Here is a 24809-nt window from a genome sequence, read left to right as displayed (position 1 = left end):
TGCTTTTGGTTGCACCGACTTTGTGGGTTGGTGTGACAGTGTTGTGGCTGGCTTATAAAGGGGTTGGTGGCTTTATTGGCTCTCAAGCTCTATTACTCAAGGATCTAATCAACCACTCCCACCCTCCCTACCCCACTCTCTTCCTTTGACAAACAAAGCAAGCAAGCATTTATACCATGACTTTGAATAGTCCAACAATGTGTTTCAGCCACACTTTACACCATCCTTGGTGGGAGAGAGAAATGGGGCCTATGGCACCCAACAACATGACTCAAAGCACCTCCAAGGAGGGACCTTAGAGTTATAGCAAGTTTTTTGTTTGACCATCCTTGGTGGGAGAGAGAAATGGGATTATTCTGCTTGAATTAAAATTAAAAAAATCAAGCAATAATTAAAAATGAAATTAATATAAAATTGATAAAATCATTCCTTCACAAGAATTTCATTATTTGAGACTTGTCAATATAAGAAGTATATTTTTGAGCCTAAAAGTTTATTAAGCTATAAGCTTACATTTATTAAAAAAATATAACTTATCTTACATATATTCAAAAATATAATTCTTAGATAAACATATGAGAAGATAACCTATCATACCATTGAAAAATATGAGAAGATAAAGCATCATACCATTTAAATGATTCAACAATCAATAAAACTCCATTCTCGTGTGATATGACAAGCTAGCACCTATGTTTTCTTCTTCAAAGATAGAGTCCACTCCAAGTGATTGACTCACTTTTTGAGAATTTAACCAGGGATTTTATATTCACGTGATCACAAGATTTTTTTTGTTAATAACACTTGTGAACATGTTATTCACATGTTCACATGTTTTCATGTTCTCAAAATAGCAGGTTACCAGTGACCTGGTAACCTGCCGAAGCCCTCCGGGCTTTTTGTTTTCCCGGCGGGCCCGCCGGGAAAATCATTTTTCCGGCGGGAAAAAAAGTTTAAAAAATGGTCAAAATATATTCATGTTCACAGTCATTCCTACCATTTTTGGGCCTTCTGCACTCATTTATGATGTCAAAAGTTTAAAATTCTTTGTACAAAAAAAGTTATCTCTAAATTTATCACCTTAAGCTCGATTACCATCAATTAGATCTTATTATACTTCCAATTGAGTCTAATTGACATTAATTAATATCCAATTGAGTCCAATTGGTATCAATTAAGTCTAATTGGGTGTCAATTGATCGATTGGGCTCAATTGACATCAATTGACACCCCATTGGACTTAATTGGATTCAATCAATTGACACCCAATTGGACACAACTGGGCTTAATTGGACTCAATTGACATCGATTAACACCCAATTGATGTCAATTGAGCTCAATTGAGTGCAATTGGTGTCAATTCGGCTCAATTAGCATCAATTGAGCTCAATTGACATCAATCCTAGTCAATTGATATCCAATTGATGCTAATTGAGCCGAATTGACACCAATTGCACTCAATTGGTACCCAATTGATGTCAATTGAGTCCTCAATTAACATCAATTAACACCCAATTGAGTCCAATTGACATCAACTAATACCCAATTGAGTCAAATTGATATCAATTAAGTATAATTGGGTGTCAATTAATCAATTCGACTCAATTGATATTAATTGACATCCAATTGGACTCAATTGACATCAATTGGGTGCCAATTGAGTCCAAGTGACACCCAATTGATATCAATTGCTTTCAATTGGGCTTAATTGACATCAATTCACGCCTAATTGATGTCAATTGAGTTCAATCCGATTCAATTCACACCCAATTGATGTTAATTGGGCTCAATTGACATCCAATTGATGTTAATTGGACTCAATTGACATCAATTAACACCCAATTGATGTCAATTGAGCTCAATTGACTTCAATCGTAGTCAATTGACACCCAATTGATGCCAATTGAGCCGAATTGAGCTTAATTGATAATAATTACACTCAATTGGCACCCAATTGATATCAATTGAGTCCGATTAGACTCAATTAATATCAATTAGAACCCAATTAAGTCTAATTGATATCAATTAATACCTAATTGAGTCAAATTGATATCAATTAAGTCTAATTGGGTGTCAATTGATCAATTGGGCTCAATTGATACCAATTGACATCCAATTGGACTCAATTGACATCAATTGGGTGCCAATTGAGTCCAAGTGACACCCAATTGATATCCATTGCATCCAATTGGGCTCAATTGACATCAATTCACACCTAATTAATGTCAAATGAGTCCAATCACGTTCAATTCACACCCAATTGATGTCAATTGGGCTCAATTGACACCCAATTAACTCAGCCCAATTGATATCAATTGAGTCTAATTCAAACCCAATTGAGTCTAATTACATCTAATTGGACTCAAGTGACATCAATTAACATCCAATTGATGTAAATTAAACTCAATTAACATCAATTAACACCCAATTGATGTCAATTCAGCTCAATTGACATCAATCGTAGTTAATTGACACCCAATTGATGTTAATTGAGCCAAATTGGGCTTAATTAACATCAATTGTACTCAATTGGTACCCAATTGATGTCAATTGAGACTCAATTAACATCAATTAACATCTAATTGAGTTCAATTGACATCAATTAATATCCAATTGAGTCAAATTGATATCAATTAAGTCTAATTGGGTGTCAATTGATCAATTGGGCTCAATTGATATCAATTGACATCCAAGTGGACTCAATTGACATCAATTGGGTGTCAATTGAGTCCAATTGACACCCAATTGATATCCATTGCATCTAATTGGGCTCAATTGACATCAATTCACACCTAATTAATGTCAATTGAGTCCAATCACGTTCAATTCACACCCAATTGATGTCAATTGGGCTCAATTGACACCCAATTAACTCAGTCCAATTGATATCAATTGAGTCTAATTCAAACCCAATTGAGTCTAATTACATCTAATTGGACTCAAGTGACATCAATTAACACCCAATTGATGTCAATTAAACTCAATTAACATCAATTAATACCCAATTGATGTCAATTCAGCTCAATTGACATCAATCGTAGTTAATTGACACCCAATTGATGTTAATTGAGCCAAATTGGGCTTAATTAACATCAATTGTACTCAATTGGCACCCAATTGATGTCAATTGAGACTCAATTAACATCAATTAACATCCAATTGAGTTCAATTGACATCAATTAATACCCAATTGAGTCAAATTGATATCAATTAAGTCTAATTGGGTGTCAATTGATCAATTGGACTCAATTGATATCAATTGACATCCAAGTGGACTCAATTGACATCAATTGGGTGCCAATTGAGTCCAATTGACACCCAATTGATATCCATTGCATCCAATTGGGCTCAATTGACATCAATTCACACCTAATTAATGTCAATTGAGTCCAATCACGTTCAATTCACACCCAATTGATGTCAATTGGGCTCAATTGACACCCAATTGATATCAATTTGGCTTAATTGATACCTAATTGATATTAATTAGACTCGATTGACATTAATTAACACCCAATTGATGTCAATTGAGCTCAATTGACATCAATTGTAGTCAATTGATACCCAATTGATGTCAATTAAGCCAAATTAGGCTTAATGGACATCAATTACACTCAATTAGCACCTATATTTTGGTATCGAAACAATTCATGTGCTCTCTCAAGATGTTTAAACACAAAAGCAAGTTTACTTAATATTCTTGAAGTCAATAAAATGTTTTGATTATTTTCTTTAAATAAATTTATATTTATATTAAAAAGGGTATTGTAATACCCCTACCCTAAAATTTAACTAAAATGAGAGAAAAGGATCCTACATCGATACATTCCCAACATTGCCTTAGATGCTTGGCCTAAACAATAGCTCCCTAAGGCTCAATTAGCTAACTCTGCACCCCTAAGTAATGCAAGGATTCTATCTTGAATTCCTAACTTTAAATCTAGCTCTTTAAAACCCCTTAAATATATTATAATATGAAATTTCTTTTCTAATTCGTACAAAAAAATTTGTTAACTTAGTGTTCTTGTTCCCAACAAATCTCGGGATTATAGAACTTAGCCTTGAGAGAATCGCCCACAATTGATTTTCAAACTAGGGTGAGTGTCTTTATCATGTCCATTATTATCTCCGTCATGTGCCTAAGTGTTGCGAGAAATAAAAGAGAAAGTGGGAGGTCTTAACTTTGCTTTATAGCCATAAGAAAAGTCAATGTCTTATCTGTTACAAACGATGCATATATTTACATTTTTGTTTATTTTGGTATGGACTTCAAGCCCCCACTCTAGACTCCCCTGAATCTTGAATGTGCGAGGCACCAGACTGTTGTGTTGGTCCTCACATGACTCTTGTCTGAGGCAGATGTATGTAGATTCCTTCAACACAATGCAACACTTGCCTATTGGCTCCTGAGTCAAGTATGTTCTGGCCTTCTTAAGTGTCGCATTCCCAAGAGTTCATAGTGATATTTGAATAGTCAAAGGAGGTCGATTTCATTGATTGTCATGAATTTGAGAATACGTTGAATGTCATGTCCTCTTTTTGATATCTTTCTAACCTACTCTCACTATCCTTGATATAATGTGCTTTGAGGTCAATGAGTGATAGGGGCCTATAATTTGGAAGTCCTTGGCAGGTTGCAAATTTCAACCTTGTGGGTATTCTTTTCAAAGTGGGACTATCCATAGGTTGCAAATTTCAACCTTGTGGGCGTTCTTTTCAAAGTGGGACTATCCATTAGTCCCTGGGTGAGTGATAGTGGCCTATAATTTTGAAGTCCAAGGCAAGGATGCAAATTTCAACCCTTCAGAGTTGGGCGCTTATCTAAAAGTCCGTGTTGCACATGTAAAACATTACCCTTTGCAAAATGCTCAATTTACTCGCTGATCTTTGATATAAGGCGGTAGAGAGGTGTTTGTATGTGTGTGAGTGATTCTAGGCAAGAAATGGAGCTGCTTCTGCAACCCGGTGGGGGGGGGGGGATTGTGGTAGCGTTGGTAGGGTTGTGGTTAGCTTACCTCTGTGCGAGAAGCTGGAGGCTACCGCCAGGGCCCTTGGCTTTGCCGGTGGTGGGGAATCTGCTGCATTTGTTTGGGCACCTCCCACACAGAACTCTTGCAAAGCTAAGCGAGAGGTATGGCCCCATCTTCTACCTTCGCCTGGGATCCATGCATGCCGTGGTAGTTTCAAATGCGTCTCTGGCCAAAGAGTTTCTAGGCGCCAATGACAAGATCTTCGCAAGCCGCCCACCTTCTGAAGCCAGCTGCCGCCTGGAGTTTGGTCGGAATGGGAGGATTGGCATGGCCCCATATGGCCCCCAGTGGAGACACGTCAGAAAGCTCTGCAGTCTCCAGCTCTTCACCAACAGAAGGGTCAAGGAATTTCAGCCCCTCCAGCAGCAAGAGATCAGTCTGCTAATCCAAAAGCTTAAACACAATCAAGCAAGAAACCCCGGTGCCGCCATTGACTTCACCCATACCATAGCCACGCTCACAGAGACTGTCGCGTCCCGCATGCTGCTGGGAAAAACGCTCTCCGAAGTCAGAGACATAGCCCTGGGCGTCAACATGAAAGAGACGGTGCACAAAGCGACGCAGCTCTTCCAAGTCCCCATGATAGGTGACTTCATACCTTACCTGGGTTTCCTAGATCGCCGGCTCAAACGATCATTGGACGCGGTGCATAAGGACCTGGACGTCCTCCTCGAGGGCCTGCTTCGTGACTGCGAGGATAGGCCTGGGATATCCCAGGAGGGCGCACGGACTGTCATGCTAGATATGGTTCTCAATAACCTCGACAAGGCAGACGCCAAAACTGTCATTACGGTAAAAGGGATCAAATTATTGCATTTCATTACATTTTATTGCTTTTGTTGTATTGAAATATTTGTTTGAAAAAATATTGCATTCATTACATTTTATTGCTTTTGTTGTATTGAAATATTTGTTTGAAAAAATATTGCATTCATTACATTTTATTGTTTTGTTGTGTTGTCATTGTGAAATATTTGTTTTAACAACTAACAAAATAGTTCTCCCATATCAAAACAAACTATTGGCATGCAATGGTAGCCTATTGTCATTTATTCTTTACGTTGAAATTGATCCCTGTGATGCATATTGGACATTCTTTTTGGTCTATATTGGACATTCTTTTTGGTCTATATCTAGTAAGCATAACAATAAGTTAGACACAATACAAATATTGTATTTTAAACATGTCTTCCATTAATATAATTTCTACCATGTTAATGTAATGATTGTGTTAAAGCACGGAGAATGGAAGATGGCTTTACTACGATAGTACGATATACTAGATATGTTAATCCAACTGAGGTTTACAATGGCCTTCTTGAGTGTCACATTCCCAAGAGTTCATAGTGATATTTCAATCGTCAAGGAGGTCAATTTCATTGATTGTCATGAATTTGTTTCATCTTGGCCTCTCATCGTACTAGTCTAATGATATGTCATTCCAATCATTGTTGTCGACGTTGTTTAGAACAAGGTTTTCTTGGCCTAGCTATTTTGACACCAAGATAAATGAGCATGTTAGTTTTGCATTGATTCCTTGAATACTTGGATTCGAGCCTAGTGCTCTATTTTTACCGGATTGCCTTGTTGGTGCAAAATTCTTAGGGGGGGACATGAGTTGCTTAACCTTACTGACACCAGTTCAACCTGCAATGGTTCTTGTCCTAGCTTCTGCAACCTTATTCAGGTTTCTTTGACCTTTGTGTTATGATGGAAATCCAAAATCTTCTATCAGATTATTGTGTAGAGGATTCGTTAATGGCTTCTGGAGCTTGGCTCTATAGAGGGGTGGGCACTCGGACTGCTTATTGTGGCCTTTCTTGCAAATGGGCATCCAACCTTGTGATATAATGTGAATAGGATTGGTTTGCATCATTGACCTACTCATCCGTTTGGTCGGGATAAGCTACATCTTCAGTGATGAAAAACATCGATCCAAGCTACCTCTTCAGTGCCTTTATCCGGAGATGCAGGAGAACAATGCCTTGTGGACGGTAGGTAGCGTGAAGATCATATTCTATGATGCATGTGTAAGTATCGACCGCCAAGCCCAGAGTTTGGATTAAACCTAAATCTTCTTTGGCCTTCTGGAGCTTTAGAAGGATTGACACATGGCTTGGAAGGCTGATGTAGACTTGAGAACTCTAGATAAAAATGAACTATGTCAAAAATCAGGGTTTTATGTCTCTGTAGTAGGCGTGTCAGTCGGATTCCTCTTCCATCACCTTGGCCTTCATTTTCTACTAATGTGGTTGGTCTCCAGACTTGTTTGGTTGCAGCTTTGGCCGGGTCTATGCTGTTAGCCTTGGGCTTTGTGGGCAGCTGTTTGTGAAGGGAGGGCAGCTTTGGGTTTGGTACCAGACTTGTATAGCTCCTTTGAAGAATCCCTGCGCTTGAAGATTGGATGAAGAGGTCATATGCCGGTGTAATGGGTTCTTTTTGCCAGTCCTGTTGTTAAGTGGTCAACCTTGAATCTCAGCCTAACAATCATTCAAAGTGAGCCACAAGAATGCTTAGCAGGATTGTGGGACCCATTATGAGAGTTACTGTCATTTTCGCTGAGCCTTTGAAAATCTCCGTCTCTAACAAAATGGCTGGGGAGAGTGAGTGTCATTTCTTCCTCTACGTTTCTCAACGTACATTCCTTCTATTGCAAATTTTCCCTCATGGTTTGCATTAACGCATACCACCGGCGGGGGGGGGGGGGGGGGGGGGGGGGGGGGGGCTCCCTTTTTTTCCTCATAAGGGCAATGATGCAGTGTGCATGGAGTTGTATACATTGCTAAAACTCACATACCCTGGCTAAGCACTGTTGTACCGGTTGTACTAGAAGTGAGAGCTCTCCTATGGCTAAATAGATATGTGTGGGGCTACTTCTCTATTATTCGAAGAGGTTGTAATTGGCCTCATGAGGAAACAAAAGGGGGGTTCCCTGGCCCCCTGTTGTCTTCCTTAACGCAGACCAAAGGGGGGTGGAGAGCCCCTCCTTTTTGTTTTCCTGATGTCAAAGGTGTATACCTACCATATGCGCTTGGAAGCTTCAGTATTCCGTGTTTGACTTTTTTTTTAAAATGGAGAGTCAGCTCAAACTTAGGTGATGAATATAGTGGAAAACGTTTGCGCTATTTGGTTTCAGAGTTGTCCATGAATTACTTGCCTTCGCTTCTGGTTTAGTTAGCTAGGCATGTTTTCTCTAGTAGATGTCCTACGTGAAGGTTGGATTATTTTATGGGACATTCAAGCAAATTCTTGACATTGCATGCAAGGACTAGACAAGGAGACTAGTCCTCATTGGAGGGAGTTGGATGGTGGGCCAGGGTGTTCCATCATCCTTGCAAGGTGACCTTATTGCACTTCTTGAGTCAATTCACCAAATTGGGAAGTTCTATATGCATGAAGATCAAATATGTCACCTTGTTGGAACAATGCTACTTGCACTCCTTTGATTGGCAGGCATGGGCTGTGTCATGATGCCTGAATGATATATGGTATTTGGTAGGGGTAGCTTAAGATTAGATAGCCTCTTTAAAGTTGTCAAATCTTTGGATATTTACATGCCAGCGAAATTTTCATGTTCTTTGGGGTAAAGTCAAACATGGGGCCACAAGTCATAGAGCTAGAGTTGCAATAGTAGTGAAAACATTATTTTTAGTTTAGGAATATGTATATAGGAAGGTTAAGCCAAGTACTTTAAAGCTTTTCCAGTAAATTTCTTGATAGATCAAGACATTACAAGCTGCTTTGTTTTGATGGGGGAAGTACAATGTCCCGAACGATACAGAGGAAGGAAAAACAATATACCCTATACTCTTTAATGTAAAAAGAAATTTGATAAGTGAATCCGGTCATTGATACCCTTTTGAGAGAACAAAGGTGGGCGGTGTCTACATTCATGGAAGTTCAGATCGGTCACTCCATTTGTATAAGTAAGTTACTAGTATCCCATAAGATCCTCTATGTGGCTACTCCTTGTTCTGTAAGGAATTATACAAGTTATAATGTCCTTCTAGGTGGTTACTTAGTACTTTCACTGATAAGAGTGTTTTATTTGGATGAGGGAAGCTCGAGAATCAAAGAAATGAGATTATTTAACACTATATAGCATTGAGAGTGACACTCTCGTATTGACGCAATCCTCTCAGACATTCGACATATTGATATTCCTTCTTAGTGTCATGTAATCCTTGTATTTTGACATGAACTTTAGCTTTTGGAAAAACTCTTTTTGACATAACCTTTGCCATATTTATGCCTTTAGAGGTTATGATTTAACTTTAGCTTTACCCTCTTATTGTTTTTTTATCTACATGATAGGCATAACATGTTTAATGCATTATATAACATCTTTCATGGATTCACATGTATAATTTTTATATAGGAAAGCATGAAATGGATTTCAACTTTTTTATCTAGCATATGAAAGTTTGATATGGATATATAGGATACTAATTAGTTGGCCTAGGAAATACAATTTGTGCAAGTATTCAATCTATTTCATTGAGAAATTGGTTTTACACTTTAATGATATGTCGTGATCCAGAAAACGGGTAGTGTTGGAGGTGTTCTCTTTCATCCCTTCCTATACCAAGTTGGGAAACATGAAGAGGATGAAGAGAATAGGCCACTCAAAGATCAACCACAAGAGAAGAGGGAAAATGATAAGATTTGGTTTAAGCTAATGATGTGATTAAGCTAATGAAGTGGATATTGGTGCAATGGAGAAGCTCATGAGGAGAGGTAAGGCTCTCATACCAAGCTGGGAAACATGGATACTATGTGCATGTGTATGGCTATGGTGTGATTAGTGCTAGTATTACATTAATCTAGTGATTAAACTTATCTCAGGTGGGTGACACCTAGGCATAATTGTGATGATTAAATGCTAAACTAATTACGTAAAAGAATCAATTATAATTAGGTTAGTAGATTGAGAATTGTACTCATAGAGAGGCTTGGATCTTGCTTTACTTCATTGCTTTGAGCTTATGGGATTTCTTTGGCTAGATGACTTGGCACTCTAGCATCACTTATTTCAACAAGGGCCACTTTGCCTAGTAGGCCAATACTAGCCAAGCATAACACACTCATGTGACTTTTCCTAGTCTCCTGTAAGCATACCCAAGATCACGCTCGCCTGCAGCCCATAGCCAAGGTGGTCCAAAGACCCTCAGCCACCATCCCTATCTAATGGGCAGGGTCACTAAGGACTACCCCCACTAGAAAAAGTGTGACAAGTATATAATTGTATGCAATGCCGTCACACTATAACCATACATTACAAGAAAACTACACAAGTTCATGTTTTAAATATTATTTAAAAATAAAAACTTAATTATGCTTGCACACTTACATACATTCAACAATGCACAAATATTCCTTTAAAACCATAAAATGTCACATTTTCGTAATTATCAATCTCAAAAACATATATTAAAACAATGATTTTGATCTCATTGCAAATCATGCTTAGGTCCTATAGCCCATTATGAGGGTCATCATTCTCAATCCGATGGCCCTTACCTACTTTCATATGTTTCACTTTTAATAAGACCAAGGTCAAAACCTTAGCTTATTATGTCAAAATCATTTTTTTTGTAACAAATCATTATTCTACCAACTTCTTAGCACTCTGGGATATAAGATAATTTAATCACTCAACATTCTAACCCCTTAGACTCAAAACAGTACCAATCTAACTCAAAAGATCTTAATTTTTATTATTTTTCACTAATTTAGATCATTAAAATCTTTTTTTTAGGGATCTTTTGTGCTCATATGCGTGTGTTCTTTCATGCCGTCATCAACAACCAGTAGGTTTTGAACCCAACACCTCATGCATGGAACTTCAACACCTTACCACACTAGGCTATGTATCCATTCACTAGATCATTAAAATCTTAATCATAATTTATTAAAATAAAGCATCCTTTTGGACTCTTTCATACATGTGGGTGATCCAAACATGGTTATCCAACCCCTAAGGTCTCATCCCAATAGTTGGGCTTTCACTAGGTTCAATTATATCTTTTCAAGAACTTGGAATTATTCTTAGGTTTGCAGACATGGTTGGCATTTCTATTTTAGAAACTAATTTTGGACAAAACTTGATTTCAATCAGAAAAAAGTTTCCACTAGTTTAGATCATTAATAACTAATCAAAATTTATTGAAATAAGCCATGATTAAGGACTCTTTTATATATGTGGCCATCCAAACATGTTCTCATCCGACCCCTATGGTCTCATCCCATAAGTTGAACCTTCACTAGGTTCAACTAAATCTTTTCAAGAACTTACAATTATTCTCAGGTTTGTAGACATGGTTGGTAGTCCTATTTAAGAAACTAATATCTCAAATTTTGGAGAGAACTTGATTTTGGTCAAAAATATTTTTCACTAATTTAGGTAATTAATAACTTAATCACAATTTATCAAAATTGTAAGATTCCTCCCCCACCCCCTTTTTGATGTCTAGTATCTTTCCCTGTAATCAATCCCTCTTCAGAAATATAAAGACCTTGTTTCTATCTGTTTTAGCCTAGAGAGAGAAAAATATTCTAGAGAGAGAATATTCAGATTTTGAATATTTTTGGATAGAAAAATATCTCTTATAATTAATATAAATTTTCCTGAAACAGAAATTCAAAAAGAATTTTCCAATGTGCAATTGGAATTAATTGAAAATGGGTATAAAGGACCTTAGCCTAAGGGTCTAGATTTTCAGAAATCTTTAGACTATGGTCCAATTAAGGTTCCTATGGACCAATAGCATCAATCCATGTGTAGGGAGGAGATAAATCCAACTTGTAAAAAGAAAATATCCAAAAATGAGTAAATGCTCACATGAGGTGAAGAGTTGAAAATGTACAAGGTTTATTAGTAAAAAAAAAAATTTGAGCAATATTAAAATGATTCCATTATGACACATATGTAAGGAAGGGGAGTTCTTTAAAGGAGGTGCATATTTCACATGCTTGAATGAGTTTTAAACTCATAAAAATTGAGATATTTCATCTCTCCTCTCTCCTCATTCAAGTCTAGTTCCAAAAAGTTAGCTTAACTGATCTAAAAATGGTCAAATATTGACCAAACTGATTTAGAAAATTCTAGAATCAGTTTGTTTGGTTAGGAGCTCAATTTTTCCTATAAATAGAAGCCTCCCCCTTGTTGAAAAATATATAGTGTTTATGCATCGTTACTCTACTCCACCTAAGCCAAGAACTGTGAATTCATTTAATAATTCACTAGTTTTTGGAGCTTCCCTCTTTCTTCAATCCCCATTCGTGGCTCCATCAACATACTTAACCAATTGATTGGTTGGGGGCCTCTACCGTGAACAAAGAATCAAGCAAGTTGTAAGGTAATTAGTGAATATTGATCTTTCTATAATTTCTCAATGTTTCTCTCTTCTCAACCCCTCTCAAGCTTGAGAAGTTTAATTGGTATGGTTTTTTTTAATGCTATTGAAGTTTGAATAGTAGTGAAGAGTTACATAATGCTATTGAAGTTAATTTTCATTTATGTTTAAATTCTAATGATTTTTATGTAAATTCTCTCTCTCACTCAAGAAATGGTCATACTCATGAACCGTTCTCAATCCAAATCAAGCTTTTCATAAAGCTTTTCCTTAACCCAAGATTAAGCTATGCTTGAGGCCAAATTAATGGCTTTTTTCTATGCTTTTAGTTTATGTATATTAATGATTCAATCCATTATGGATTGATAATCCAATTAGAGATTATTTTAATTATTTTCTTAATGATAAGCATTATCCCTTAGAAAAAATTGAGATTTTTCAGTCATAGCAGCGGAGCTATGGTAAAATTTTTATAAAAATTATGCATAAAATAATCTCATTCAAAGCATAAAAAGAGGACTTCCTACCATATTCTAGGAATTATCATCCTAGATTAATTGAAAGAATTTCATTACAATCATGGAGAAATTGAATTTTAATATTATGCATAATGGATAAATTTTTATATCAAAAGTGTTATTTTTACCATTTTTGTTTCATGCATAGAAGTATGCATAATGGATAAATTTTTATATCAAAAGTGTTATTTTTATCATTTTTAATTTTCATGCATAGAAGTATGCATAAAGGAAAATTTTTATATCAAAAGTGTTACTTTTATCATTTTTAATTTTCATGCATAGAAGTATGCATAAAAGAAATTTTTTTTATATCAAAAGTGTTACTTTTATCATTTTTAATTTTCATGCATAGAAGTATGCATAAAAGAATTTTTTTTATCAAAAGTGTTACTTTTATCATTTTTAATTTTCATGCATAGAAGTATGCATAAAAGATAATTTTTTTATATTAAAAGTGCTACTTTTATCATTTTTAATTTTCATGCATAGAAGTATGCATAAAGGAAAATTTTTATATCAAAAGTGTTACTTTTATCATTTTAATTTTCATGCATAGAAGTATGCATAAAGGAAAAATTTTTATATCAAAAGTGTTACTTTTATCATTTTTAATTTTCATGCATAGAAGTATGCATAAAAGAAATTTTTTTTAAATCAAAAGTGTTACTTTTATCATTTTTAATTTTCATGCATAGAAGTATGCATAAAAGAAATTTTTTTAATATCAAAAGTGTTACTTTTATCATTTTTAATTTTCATGCATAGAAGTATGCATAAAGGAAAATTTTTTATATCAAAAGTGTTACTTTTATCATTTTTAATTTTCATGCATAGAAGTATACATAAAAGATAATTTTTTTATATTAAAAGTGTTACTTTTACCATTTTTAATTTTCATGCATAGAAGTATGCATAAAGGAAAATTTTTATATCAAAAGTGCTACTTTTATCATTTTTAATTTTCATGCATAGAAGTATGCATAAAGGATAATTTTTTTGTGATACTTTTATCATATTGGATTTCATGTATAGAGGTATGGATAAAAGATGATTATTTTAATGTAAAAAGTATTACTTTTGTCACAATTGAATTTCATGCATAGAGGTATGCATAAAAGTTGATTATTTTATTATAAAAGTGTAACTTTTATCATAATTGGAATTCATGCATGGAGGTATGCATAAAAGATATTCTTTTTATACTAAAAGTGTGATTTTCATCATAAATGGATTTTATGCATAACTTAGATGCATAAGAGAAATTCTTTTATTCTAAAAGTGTAATTCCTACCAAATTGACTTTATGCATAAGAAGATGCATTTTAAAAAAATGATTTTTAATTCAAAAGTGTCATTCTCATCTAAATTGAATTTATGCATAGGAAGATGCATAAAAGATTGAATTTTAATTCAAAAGTGTCATTTTTATTTAAAATGAATTTATGCATAGGAAGATGCATAACAGATTGATTTTTCTTCGGAAGTATTAATCTCCTTAAATGGAATTTATGCATAAGTAAATGTGTAAAGAAATCTTATATCAAATATAAGAGTTCTCTTGTATTCTATAAATAGATATGAGATGTGATAGGATGTGATAAGAGGTGTATAAGAGATGATAAGAGGTGATAAGATGAATTAAGATGTGATAAGATGTGTATGGGATGAGGTAAGAAGTGTATGTGATAGGATAAGATGCATATGGGTTGTGATAGGACGAGAATGGATGTGATGTAAAAGATTAGATGTGAAGGCATATGGGGTTACATGAATGGGAATGTGGAAATGGATGTATGTATGTGGATGTGTGGATGTGGAGATGGGAGTATGGATGTATGAATGTGAAAATGGATATATGAACGTGAAAATGGATGTATGCATGAAGATGTATATGCATAGATGTGAATGTGGATATAGATGTAGATGTGGATGTATAGATGTGAATGGGAATGTGGATGTGAATGTGGATGTAGATGTGGATGTAGATGTGGATGTATAGATGTGAATGGGAATGTGGATATGGATGTATGTATGTATGTGGATGTAGATGTGGATGTATAGATGTGAATGGGAATGTGGATGTGGATGTATATGAATGTGGATGTATAGATGTGAATGGAAATGTGGATGTGGATGTATGTATGTATGTGGATGTAGATGTGGATGTATAGATGTGAATGAGAATGTGGATGTGGATGTATGTATGTATGTGGATGTGGATGTATGAATGAGGACGTGATAATGGATGTATGCATGTAGATGTGGATATATGGATGTGAATATGAATGTGGATGTGGATGTGGATGTATGGATGTGGATATGGATGTGTATGTATGAATGTAGATAAGAGATGTGGATGTATAAATGAGGATGTGAAAATGGAGGTATGCATGTAGATGTGGATGTATGGATGTGAATGTGGATGTGGATGTGGATGTATAAATGAGGATGTGAATGTGGATGTGAATGTGGATGTGAATGTGAATGTGGATGTGGATGTGGATGTTGGATGTGGATATGGATGTGTATGTATGAATGTGGATATGGGATGTGGATGTATAAATGAGGATGTGAAAATGGATGTATACATGTAAATGTGGATGTATGGATGTGAAGGTGAATGTGTATGTGAATTAATGTGTCGTCGATATGAGGAAATGGATGAGAATGAGTACACATTGAATGGAATGTGGAATAAGTAATGTGGACTAAGGAGGGATAATGTGGAAAGACGAGAGTTCGATTTAGAAACTGTATTTTGTGACTGTTTGTAAATGACTGTTTTATGTCAAGAATGTTGGGGAAGCATTTTGACCGTCTTATGGATTAAGGTCATGAAGACCTAACTGTTAAAGTTGCAACTGCTGACGAAGAGTCAATGGAGGACGTCTCGCGTAGCAAGGTCGACCGAGGTCTTGACCAGCCTCGGTTCGATTTAAATGGTGAGCTTCCGGTACGGTGGATGAGGGACCAAGGAAGCGGCCTATGAGTGAAGCGCTAGGTCACCTGCGAAGGATCCTAGAGGGTGCTGACCATACGGTGCTCGGGCTCTGGGTCGCCGAAGATACCCACACGTGCGTCGTGGAAGATATTGGAACAAGGAGTAAGAGTTGTTTTGTGAAACCGGGCATGGATCTGGTTGATTGACCTTGCTGGTCTTCAATGGATGAGTCCATGGCTCTTTATATGGATCTGTTGGTTGATCTTGCTGATCTTCAATGAGAGTCCATCTTGATAAGTGATTATATTGCCGAGTATTATGGGCTAGGAACTAGGAAACGGCCCCTATGTGGACAGGTGGTGAGCGTTCTAGTTGCCAATGATGCCATAGATACTCTGATGAAGGAATGATGGGAAATTATGAATCAACCAAATAAATTGGAAGATTGTGATCAGTGGTACTATGGTTTCATTAAAGGATTGTTTTAAAGTTAGCTGAAGCTAAGAAAAAGGCAATTTCATATTGGGTGTGTAAGTGGTGTGGCTAGTTTTATGTTTGCATGAACTTCCGGCTAGGGGGCCTTGGAACTCTTTTCCTTGGTACCCGGGACAAAACCTAACCAAATTCCAAATTGGATCCCATCACTACAGTGGTTGGGCGGTTGGCTAACCCATGGGATCGGATGGGGTTAGGCTGGACTGATGGATCCATAAATCGAGACTCAACTTTTGTTTTTACGATAGATAAAGTAAATCCCGAATAGAAATTGTTCTATGGATAGGAATCAACGGCTGTGCCTCTTGATGGGGAAAAAAGCGTTGATCCCAATGATCCAAGTGCAAGTTTCTTCCTTGATTTGACCAAGTACCGTTAAAGGTGCAGTCAGATCAGTTGATCCGTAATGATCTTGACTACGTTAGAGTAAAGAGTTATCCTGGTGGAATCGCCCATGCTTTCCGAGTAAAGGAAGTTTTTCCAGTTTCGGTTTTGGACAAACCGACGGATTAGTCTCTTGTCCGGATATCCGTGGGCGAGGCCCCGAGTGTGAGACCCCTACCCACGCATGATGTGCTACTTTAGCTGCTAGTACCCGAACCCGTTGCTCGGTGGGAACAGGGGGACCTCACAGTTGGTATCAGAGCGAATTGGTTAATAAAGATCAACTGAGAAGACAAATATGTCAAAAATTTATGTAGAAACACAAAAAGGTTGTAATTGTGTGATATAATTCATACAATTTGATATTCAAACTAAAATTCGTAATTTGGTAATTGGGTCTTCAGATGGAAGTACCGCAATTATATAGAATCCTTGACTTTCTTGAGGCCTAGACATGATAGTAGTTACCTTATAATTCCAAGGGTCGTGACTACCCGTATATACTGAGAGTATACTGCAGCTCTTTACTGACAGTATATACGAGTAAATCTAAGACTTGAAATTATAAGCGTTAATGCTATCTAGATGATGATTTCGAATGTGATTGATATGATTTTTAATTCTGTTTGAGAATGGATGAATTGATTTGGATTCTGATTGAAAATTCTGATTGAAAAATGATGATTTTTAAAAATTAGTTGAAATATAATGAAACCACGATGAGGGGGAATGGGACGAGTCCCTGTGATGATATTCATAACTAGAATGATGATAATGAATTCAGCAAATCACTATGAGATTAGTGGGTTGTGCTGTCAGATTGCTGCTGTTAATACTTGATCAGTAGATCAAGTTAAGGGATGTCAAATTGAGGACTTGCTTGACTGAATTTCCGTGGAGGAATGTTCCGAAGGAAACTTTTCGGTCTAATGGACCATTATCATGTTAAAGATATGAATGATATAATCTGAATGAATTGTTATTTAATGATGAGTTCTATATAAGGGATATTTATCCTAGTGTTCTGTTGGGTTGACCAGAATATAAGGAACCCCAGAATAAAATTGGATCTTAAGAAAAAGAGCTGTCCTCTACCTTGCGAGATGAGGACATCTCGCACTTTTTAAGTGGGGTAGAATGTAAGATTCCTCCCCAACCTTCGAGGTATACAGGAGTAAGAATCTCCCTTTCTGATCTTATAATTATTCCCTCTCTAAAATAAAAGAAAGTTTCTGTTTAAAAAAGAAAGACCCTTTTCCTAGAATACTTCTCAGGAGTCACGCCTATTTTAAGGATTCAGAACAATGAGTTCAGAAGTGAAAATCGGTGTTTTGGATACCAAGGTTTTGGTTTTCATTCGAGTACGGCCCAAATGAAGTTCTTTATCTCTTGGGGAGTATATGAAGTTATCCCCCAGATATTGTGAGCCTTATATCTGAATTCAATGAAAGTAGGTGACTTAGCCTACAAGCTTCTTTTATCTCTTCATCTCAAAATTCTTAATGCCTTCTATAGAAAAATGTGTCAAACTCAAATCATGGAAAGACGGTAAAACTTCAGTGGCAAGTTACCGTTGGCTTCTAAGTTACGCTAGGGCTCCTTCCTTTATATAAGTCGTAACTTTTACTTGTCGCTCACAGTAATCTTACTTCCATCGATCTCCTTTCTTTCTTAATCTCCTTCATGGCTTGGCAACAAGAACTAGTTTTATCCATAATGATTCCTCACCTTCAAGACGCAAGTGAATCTGTGAAGAAGGATTTTATAGAGCAGTATGAGCGCTCACTTTTCCCTCACTTGGGAACTTCTGTAGCGCAAACCAAATGGCGGACCTATCAAAACATAACTAGGGTAACACCCTGGGGTCAGCAACATTTTCGTAACAATGTCCGCTTAGCCATGGTTATTGAAGCTTTGGGTTTGGGTCCCCGATACTACTGCGTCATGAGATCAAGGCATCCTGGGTTTTCTGAGCGGGTCTTCTTACTGGCGTGTTTTCTTCCTCATGAGAAGATATGCCTTTACCCCGTTTTTGGCTTGCCTCTCAGAGGTCCTTTTGTTAGATCACCTCATACCACTGAGATAGGTGCGGCAATAACCAGCAGAATCATTCCCATAGATGAGTTACCCTATACTTGTGCAGCTTGTGAGTGCTGCTTTTGTGATCATATGATGGACGGGCTTATGGAAGTGTAAAGAGTTCTTCTATCTTTACTGTATAAGTTCCGAGAATGAATAAAGTTTAAATCTTGTTCGTATTTTGAATCTTGCTCTCTTTAAGACTTATCTTGGTGGTTAATCTTGATTAAAATTTTTCTCTAAGTCTCATATTCGTGCATCTTGCGAAATTATCCCAGTTTGCGAGATGAGGACATCTCGCATTTTTTTAAGTGGGGTAGAATGTAAGATTCCTCCCCCACCCCCTTTTTGATGTCTAGTATCTTTCCCTGTAATCAATCCCTCTTCAGAAATATAAAGACCTTGTTTCTATCTGTTTTAGCCTAGAGAGAGAAAAATATTCTAGAGAGAGAATATTCAGATTTTGAATATTTTTGGATAGAAAAATATCTCTTATAATTAATATAAATTTTCCTGAAACAGAAATTCAAAAAGAATTTTCCAATGTGCAATTGGAATTAATTGAAAATGGGTATAAAGGACCTTAGCCTAAGGGTCTAGATTTTCAGAAATCTTTAGACTATGGTCCAATTAAGGTTCCTATGGACCAATAGCATCAATCCATGTGTAGGGAGGAGATAAATCCAACTTGTAAAAAGAAAATATCCAAAAATGAGTAAATGCTCACATGAGGTGAAGAGTTGAAAATGTACAAGGTTTATTAGTAAAAAAAAAATTTGAGCAATATTAAAATGATTCCATTATGACACATATGTAAGGAAGGGGAGTTCTTTAAAGGAGGTGCATATTTCACATGCTTGAATGAGTTTTAAACTCATAAAAATTGAGATATTTCATCTCTCCTCTCTCCTCATTCAAGTCTAGTTCCAAAAAGTTAGCTTAACTGATCTAAAAATGGTCAAATATTGACCAAACTGATTTAGAAAATTCTAGAATCAGTTTGTTTGGTTAGGAGCTCAATTTTTCCTATAAATAGAAGCCTCCCCCTTGTTGAAAAATATATAGTGTTTATGCATCGTTACTCTACTCCACCTAAGCCAAGAACTGTGAATTCATTTAATAATTCACTAGTTTTTGGAGCTTCCCTCTTTCTTCAATCCCCATTCGTGGCTCCATCAACATACTTAACCAATTGATTGGTTGGGGGCCTCTACCGTGAACAAAGAATCAAGCAAGTTGTAAGGTAATTAGTGAATATTGATCTTTCTATAATTTCTCAATGTTTCTCTCTTCTCAACCCCTCTCAAGCTTGAGAAGTTTAATTGGTATGGTTTTTTTTTAATGCTATTGAAGTTTGAATAGTAGTGAAGAGTTACATAATGCTATTGAAGTTAATTTTCATTTATGTTTAAATTCTAATGATTTTTATGTAAATTCTCTCTCTCACTCAAGAAATGGTCATACTCATGAACCGTTCTCAATCCAAATCAAGCTTTTCATAAAGCTTTTCCTTAACCCAAGATTAAGCTATGCTTGAGGCCAAATTAATGGCTTTTTTCTATGCTTTTAGTTTATGTATATTAATGATTCAATCCATTATGGATTGATAATCCAATTAGAGATTATTTTAATTATTTTCTTAATGATAAGCATTATCCCTTAGAAAAAATTGAGATTTTTCAGTCATAGCAGCGGAGCTATGGTAAAATTTTTATAAAAATTATGCATAAAATAATCTCATTCAAAGCATAAAAAGAGGACTTCCTACCATATTCTAGGAATTATCATCCTAGATTAATTGAAAGAATTTCATTACAATCATGGAGAAATTGAATTTTAATATTATGCATAATGGATAAATTTTTATATCAAAAGTGTTATTTTTACCATTTTTGTTTCATGCATAGAAGTATGCATAATGGATAAATTTTTATATCAAAAGTGTTATTTTTATCATTTTTAATTTTCATGCATAGAAGTATGCATAAAGGAAAATTTTTATATCAAAAGTGTTACTTTTATCATTTTTAATTTTCATGCATAGAAGTATGCATAAAAGAAATTTTTTTTATATCAAAAGTGTTACTTTTATCATTTTTAATTTTCATGCATAGAAGTATGTATAAAAGAATTTTTTTTATCAAAAGTGTTACTTTTATCATTTTTAATTTTCATGCATAGAAGTATGCATAAAAGATAATTTTTTTATATTAAAAGTGCTACTTTTATCATTTTTAATTTTCATGCATAGAAGTATGCATAAAGGAAAATTTTTATATCAAAAGTGTTACTTTTATCATTTTAATTTTCATGCATAGAAGTATGCATAAAGGAAAAATTTTTATATCAAAAGTGTTACTTTTATCATTTTTAATTTTCATGCATAGAAGTATGCATAAAAGAAATTTTTTTTAAATCAAAAGTGTTACTTTTATCATTTTTAATTTTCATGCATAGAAGTATGCATAAAAGAAATTTTTTTAATATCAAAAGTGTTACTTTTATCATTTTTAATTTTCATGCATAGAAGTATGCATAAAGGAAAATTTTTTATATCAAAAGTGTTACTTTTATCATTTTTAATTTTCATGCATAGAAGTATACATAAAAGATAATTTTTTTATATTAAAAGTGTTACTTTTACCATTTTTAATTTTCATGCATAGAAGTATGCATAAAGGAAAATTTTTATATCAAAAGTGCTACTTTTATCATTTTTAATTTTCATGCATAGAAGTATGCATAAAGGATAATTTTTTTGTGATACTTTTATCATATTGGATTTCATGTATAGAGGTATGGATAAAAGATGATTATTTTAATGTAAAAAGTATTACTTTTGTCACAATTGAATTTCATGCATAGAGGTATGCATAAAAGTTGATTATTTTATTATAAAAGTGTAACTTTTATCATAATTGGAATTCATGCATGGAGGTATGCATAAAAGATATTCTTTTTATACTAAAAGTGTGATTTTCATCATAAATGGATTTTATGCATAACTTAGATGCATAAGAGAAATTCTTTTATTCTAAAAGTGTAATTCCTACCAAATTGACTTTATGCATAAGAAGATGCATTTTAAAAAAATGATTTTTAATTCAAAAGTGTCATTCTCATCTAAATTGAATTTATGCATAGGAAGATGCATAAAAGATTGAATTTTAATTCAAAAGTGTCATTTTTATTTAAAATGAATTTATGCATAGGAAGATGCATAACAGATTGATTTTTCTTCGGAAGTATTAATCTCCTTAAATGGAATTTATGCATAAGTAAATGTGTAAAGAAATCTTATATCAAATATAAGAGTTCTCTTGTATTCTATAAATAGATATGAGATGTGATAGGATGTGATAAGAGGTGTATAAGAGATGATAAGAGGTGATAAGATGAATTAAGATGTGATAAGATGTGTATGGGATGAGGTAAGAAGTGTATGTGATAGGATAAGATGCATATGGGTTGTGATAGGACGAGAATGGATGTGATGTAAAAGATTAGATGTGAAGGCATATGGGGTTACATGAATGGGAATGTGGAAATGGATGTATGTATGTGGATGTGTGGATGTGGAGATGGGAGTATGGATGTATGAATGTGAAAATGGATATATGAACGTGAAAATGGATGTATGCATGAAGATGTATATGCATAGATGTGAATGTGGATATAGATGTAGATGTGGATGTATAGATGTGAATGGGAACGTGGATGTGAATGTGGATGTAGATGTGGATGTAGATGTGGATGTATAGATGTGAATGGGAATGTGGATATGGATGTATGTATGTATGTGGATGTAGATGTGGATGTATAGATGTGAATGGGAATGTGGATGTGGATGTATATGAATGTGGATGTATAGATGTGAATGGAAATGTGGATGTGGATGTATGTATGTATGTGGATGTAGATGTGGATGTATAGATGTGAATGAGAATGTGGATGTGGATGTATGTATGTATGTGGATGTGGATGTATGTATGTATGTGGATGTGGATGTATGAATGAGGACGTGATAATGGATGTATGCATGTAGATGTGGATATATGGATGTGAATATGAATGTGGATGTGGATGTGGATGTATGGATGTGGATATGGATGTGTATGTATGAATGTAGATAAGAGATGTGGATGTATAAATGAGGATGTGAAAATGGAGGTATGCATGTAGATGTGGATGTATGGATGTGAATGTGGATGTGGATGTGGATGTATAAATGAGGATGTGAATGTGGATGTGAATGTGGATGTGAATGTGAATGTGGATGTGGATGTGGATGTTGGATGTGGATATGGATGTGTATGTATGAATGTGGATATGGGATGTGGATGTATAAATGAGGATGTGAAAATGGATGTATACATGTAAATGTGGATGTATGGATGTGAAGGTGAATGTGTATGTGAATTAATGTGTCGTCGATATGAGGAAATGGATGAGAATGAGTACACATTGAATGGAATGTGGAATAAGTAATGTGGACTAAGGAGGGATAATGTGGAAAGACGAGAGTTCGATTTAGAAACTGTATTTTGTGACTGTTTGTAAATGACTGTTTTATGTCAAGAATGCTGGGGAAGCATTTTGACCGTCTTATGGATTAAGGTCATGAAGACCTAACTGTTAAAGTTGCAACTGCTGACGGAGAGTCAATGGAGGACGTCTCGCGTAGCAAGGTCGACCGAGGTCTTGACCAGCCTCGGTTCGATTTAAATGGTGAGCTTCCGGTACGGTGGATGAGGGACCAAGGAAGCGGCCTATGAGTGAAGCGCTAGGTCACCTGCGAAGGATCCTAGAGGGTGCTGACCATACGGTGCTCGGGCTCTGGGTCGCCGAAGATACCCACACGTGCGTCGTGGAAGATATTGGAACAAGGAGTAAGAGTTGTTTTGTGAAACCGGGCATGGATCTGGTTGATTGACCTTGCTGGTCTTCAATGGATGAGTCCATGGCTCTTTATATGGATCTGTTGGTTGATCTTGCTGATCTTCAATGAGAGTCCATCTTGATAAGTGATTATATTGCCGAGTATTATGGGCTAGGAACTAGGAAACGGCCCCTATGTGGACAGGTGGTGAGCGTTCTAGTTGCCAATGATGCCATAGATACTCTGATGAAGGAATGATGGGAAATTATGAATCAACCAAATAAATTGGAAGATTGTGATCAGTGGTACTATGGTTTCATTAAAGGATTGTTTTAAAGTTAGCTGAAGCTAAGAAAAAGGCAATTTCATATTGGGTGTGTAAGTGGTGTGGCTAGTTTTATGTTTGCATGAACTTCCGGCTAGGGGGCCTTGGAACTCTTTTCCTTGGTACCCGGGACAAAACCTAACCAAATTCCAAATTGGATCCCATCACTACAGTGGTTGGGCGGTTGGCTAACCCATGGGATCGGATGGGGTTAGGCTGGACTGATGGATCCATAAATCGAGACTCAACTTTTGTTTTTACGATAGATAAAGTAAATCCCGAATAGAAATTGTTCTATGGATAGGAATCAACGGCTGTGCCTCTTGATGGGGAAAAAAGCGTTGATCCCAATGATCCAAGTGCAAGTTTCTTCCTTGATTTGACCAAGTACCGTTAAAGGTGCAGTCAGATCAGTTGATCCGTAATGATCTTGACTACGTTAGAGTAAAGAGTTATCCTGGTGGAATCGCCCATGCTTTCCGAGTAAAGGAAGTTTTTCCAGTTTCGGTTTTGGACAAACCGACGGATTAGTCTCTTGTCCGGATATCCGTGGGCGAGGCCCCGAGTGTGAGACCCCTACCCACGCATGATGTGCTACTTTAGCTGCTAGTACCCGAACCCGTTGCTCGGTGGGAACAGGGGGACCTCACAAAAATAAACCATGCATAAGAACACTCATATATGTGGGCCATCCAAACATGTTCATTCAACCCCTATGGTCTCATCCCATAAGTTGGGCCAGGACATAGGTTAAGAGAAAGTGGTTGTTTGTGATCCGTATAACTATGTAAAGCCACAAC

At 35.8% G+C, this 24809-nt stretch overlaps 1 protein-coding gene across 1 annotated transcript; it reads left to right on the top strand.

Moving 5' to 3' along the window:
- Positions 1-4943: 4943 nt before the first annotated feature.
- Positions 4944-7438, top strand: LOC147626303 (cytochrome P450 71AU50-like). The gene is made up of 2 exons (XM_086816781.1): positions 4944-5822; positions 7334-7438. The coding sequence occupies exons 1-2, from the start codon at positions 4944-4946 to the stop codon at positions 7436-7438; spliced, it is 984 nt and encodes a 327-aa protein (XP_086672907.1).
- The last annotated feature ends 17371 nt before the right edge of the window (positions 7439-24809 follow it).

This window comes from Cibotium barometz, chromosome 22, assembly GCF_041138505.1.
Source record: "Cibotium barometz isolate CiBa-2024 chromosome 22, ASM4113850v1, whole genome shotgun sequence".
NCBI classification, from domain to species: domain Eukaryota; kingdom Viridiplantae; phylum Streptophyta; class Polypodiopsida; order Cyatheales; family Cibotiaceae; genus Cibotium; species Cibotium barometz.
Note: the sequence above shows the minus strand (reverse complement) of the source record. Positions and strands in the feature narration are given on the sequence as shown.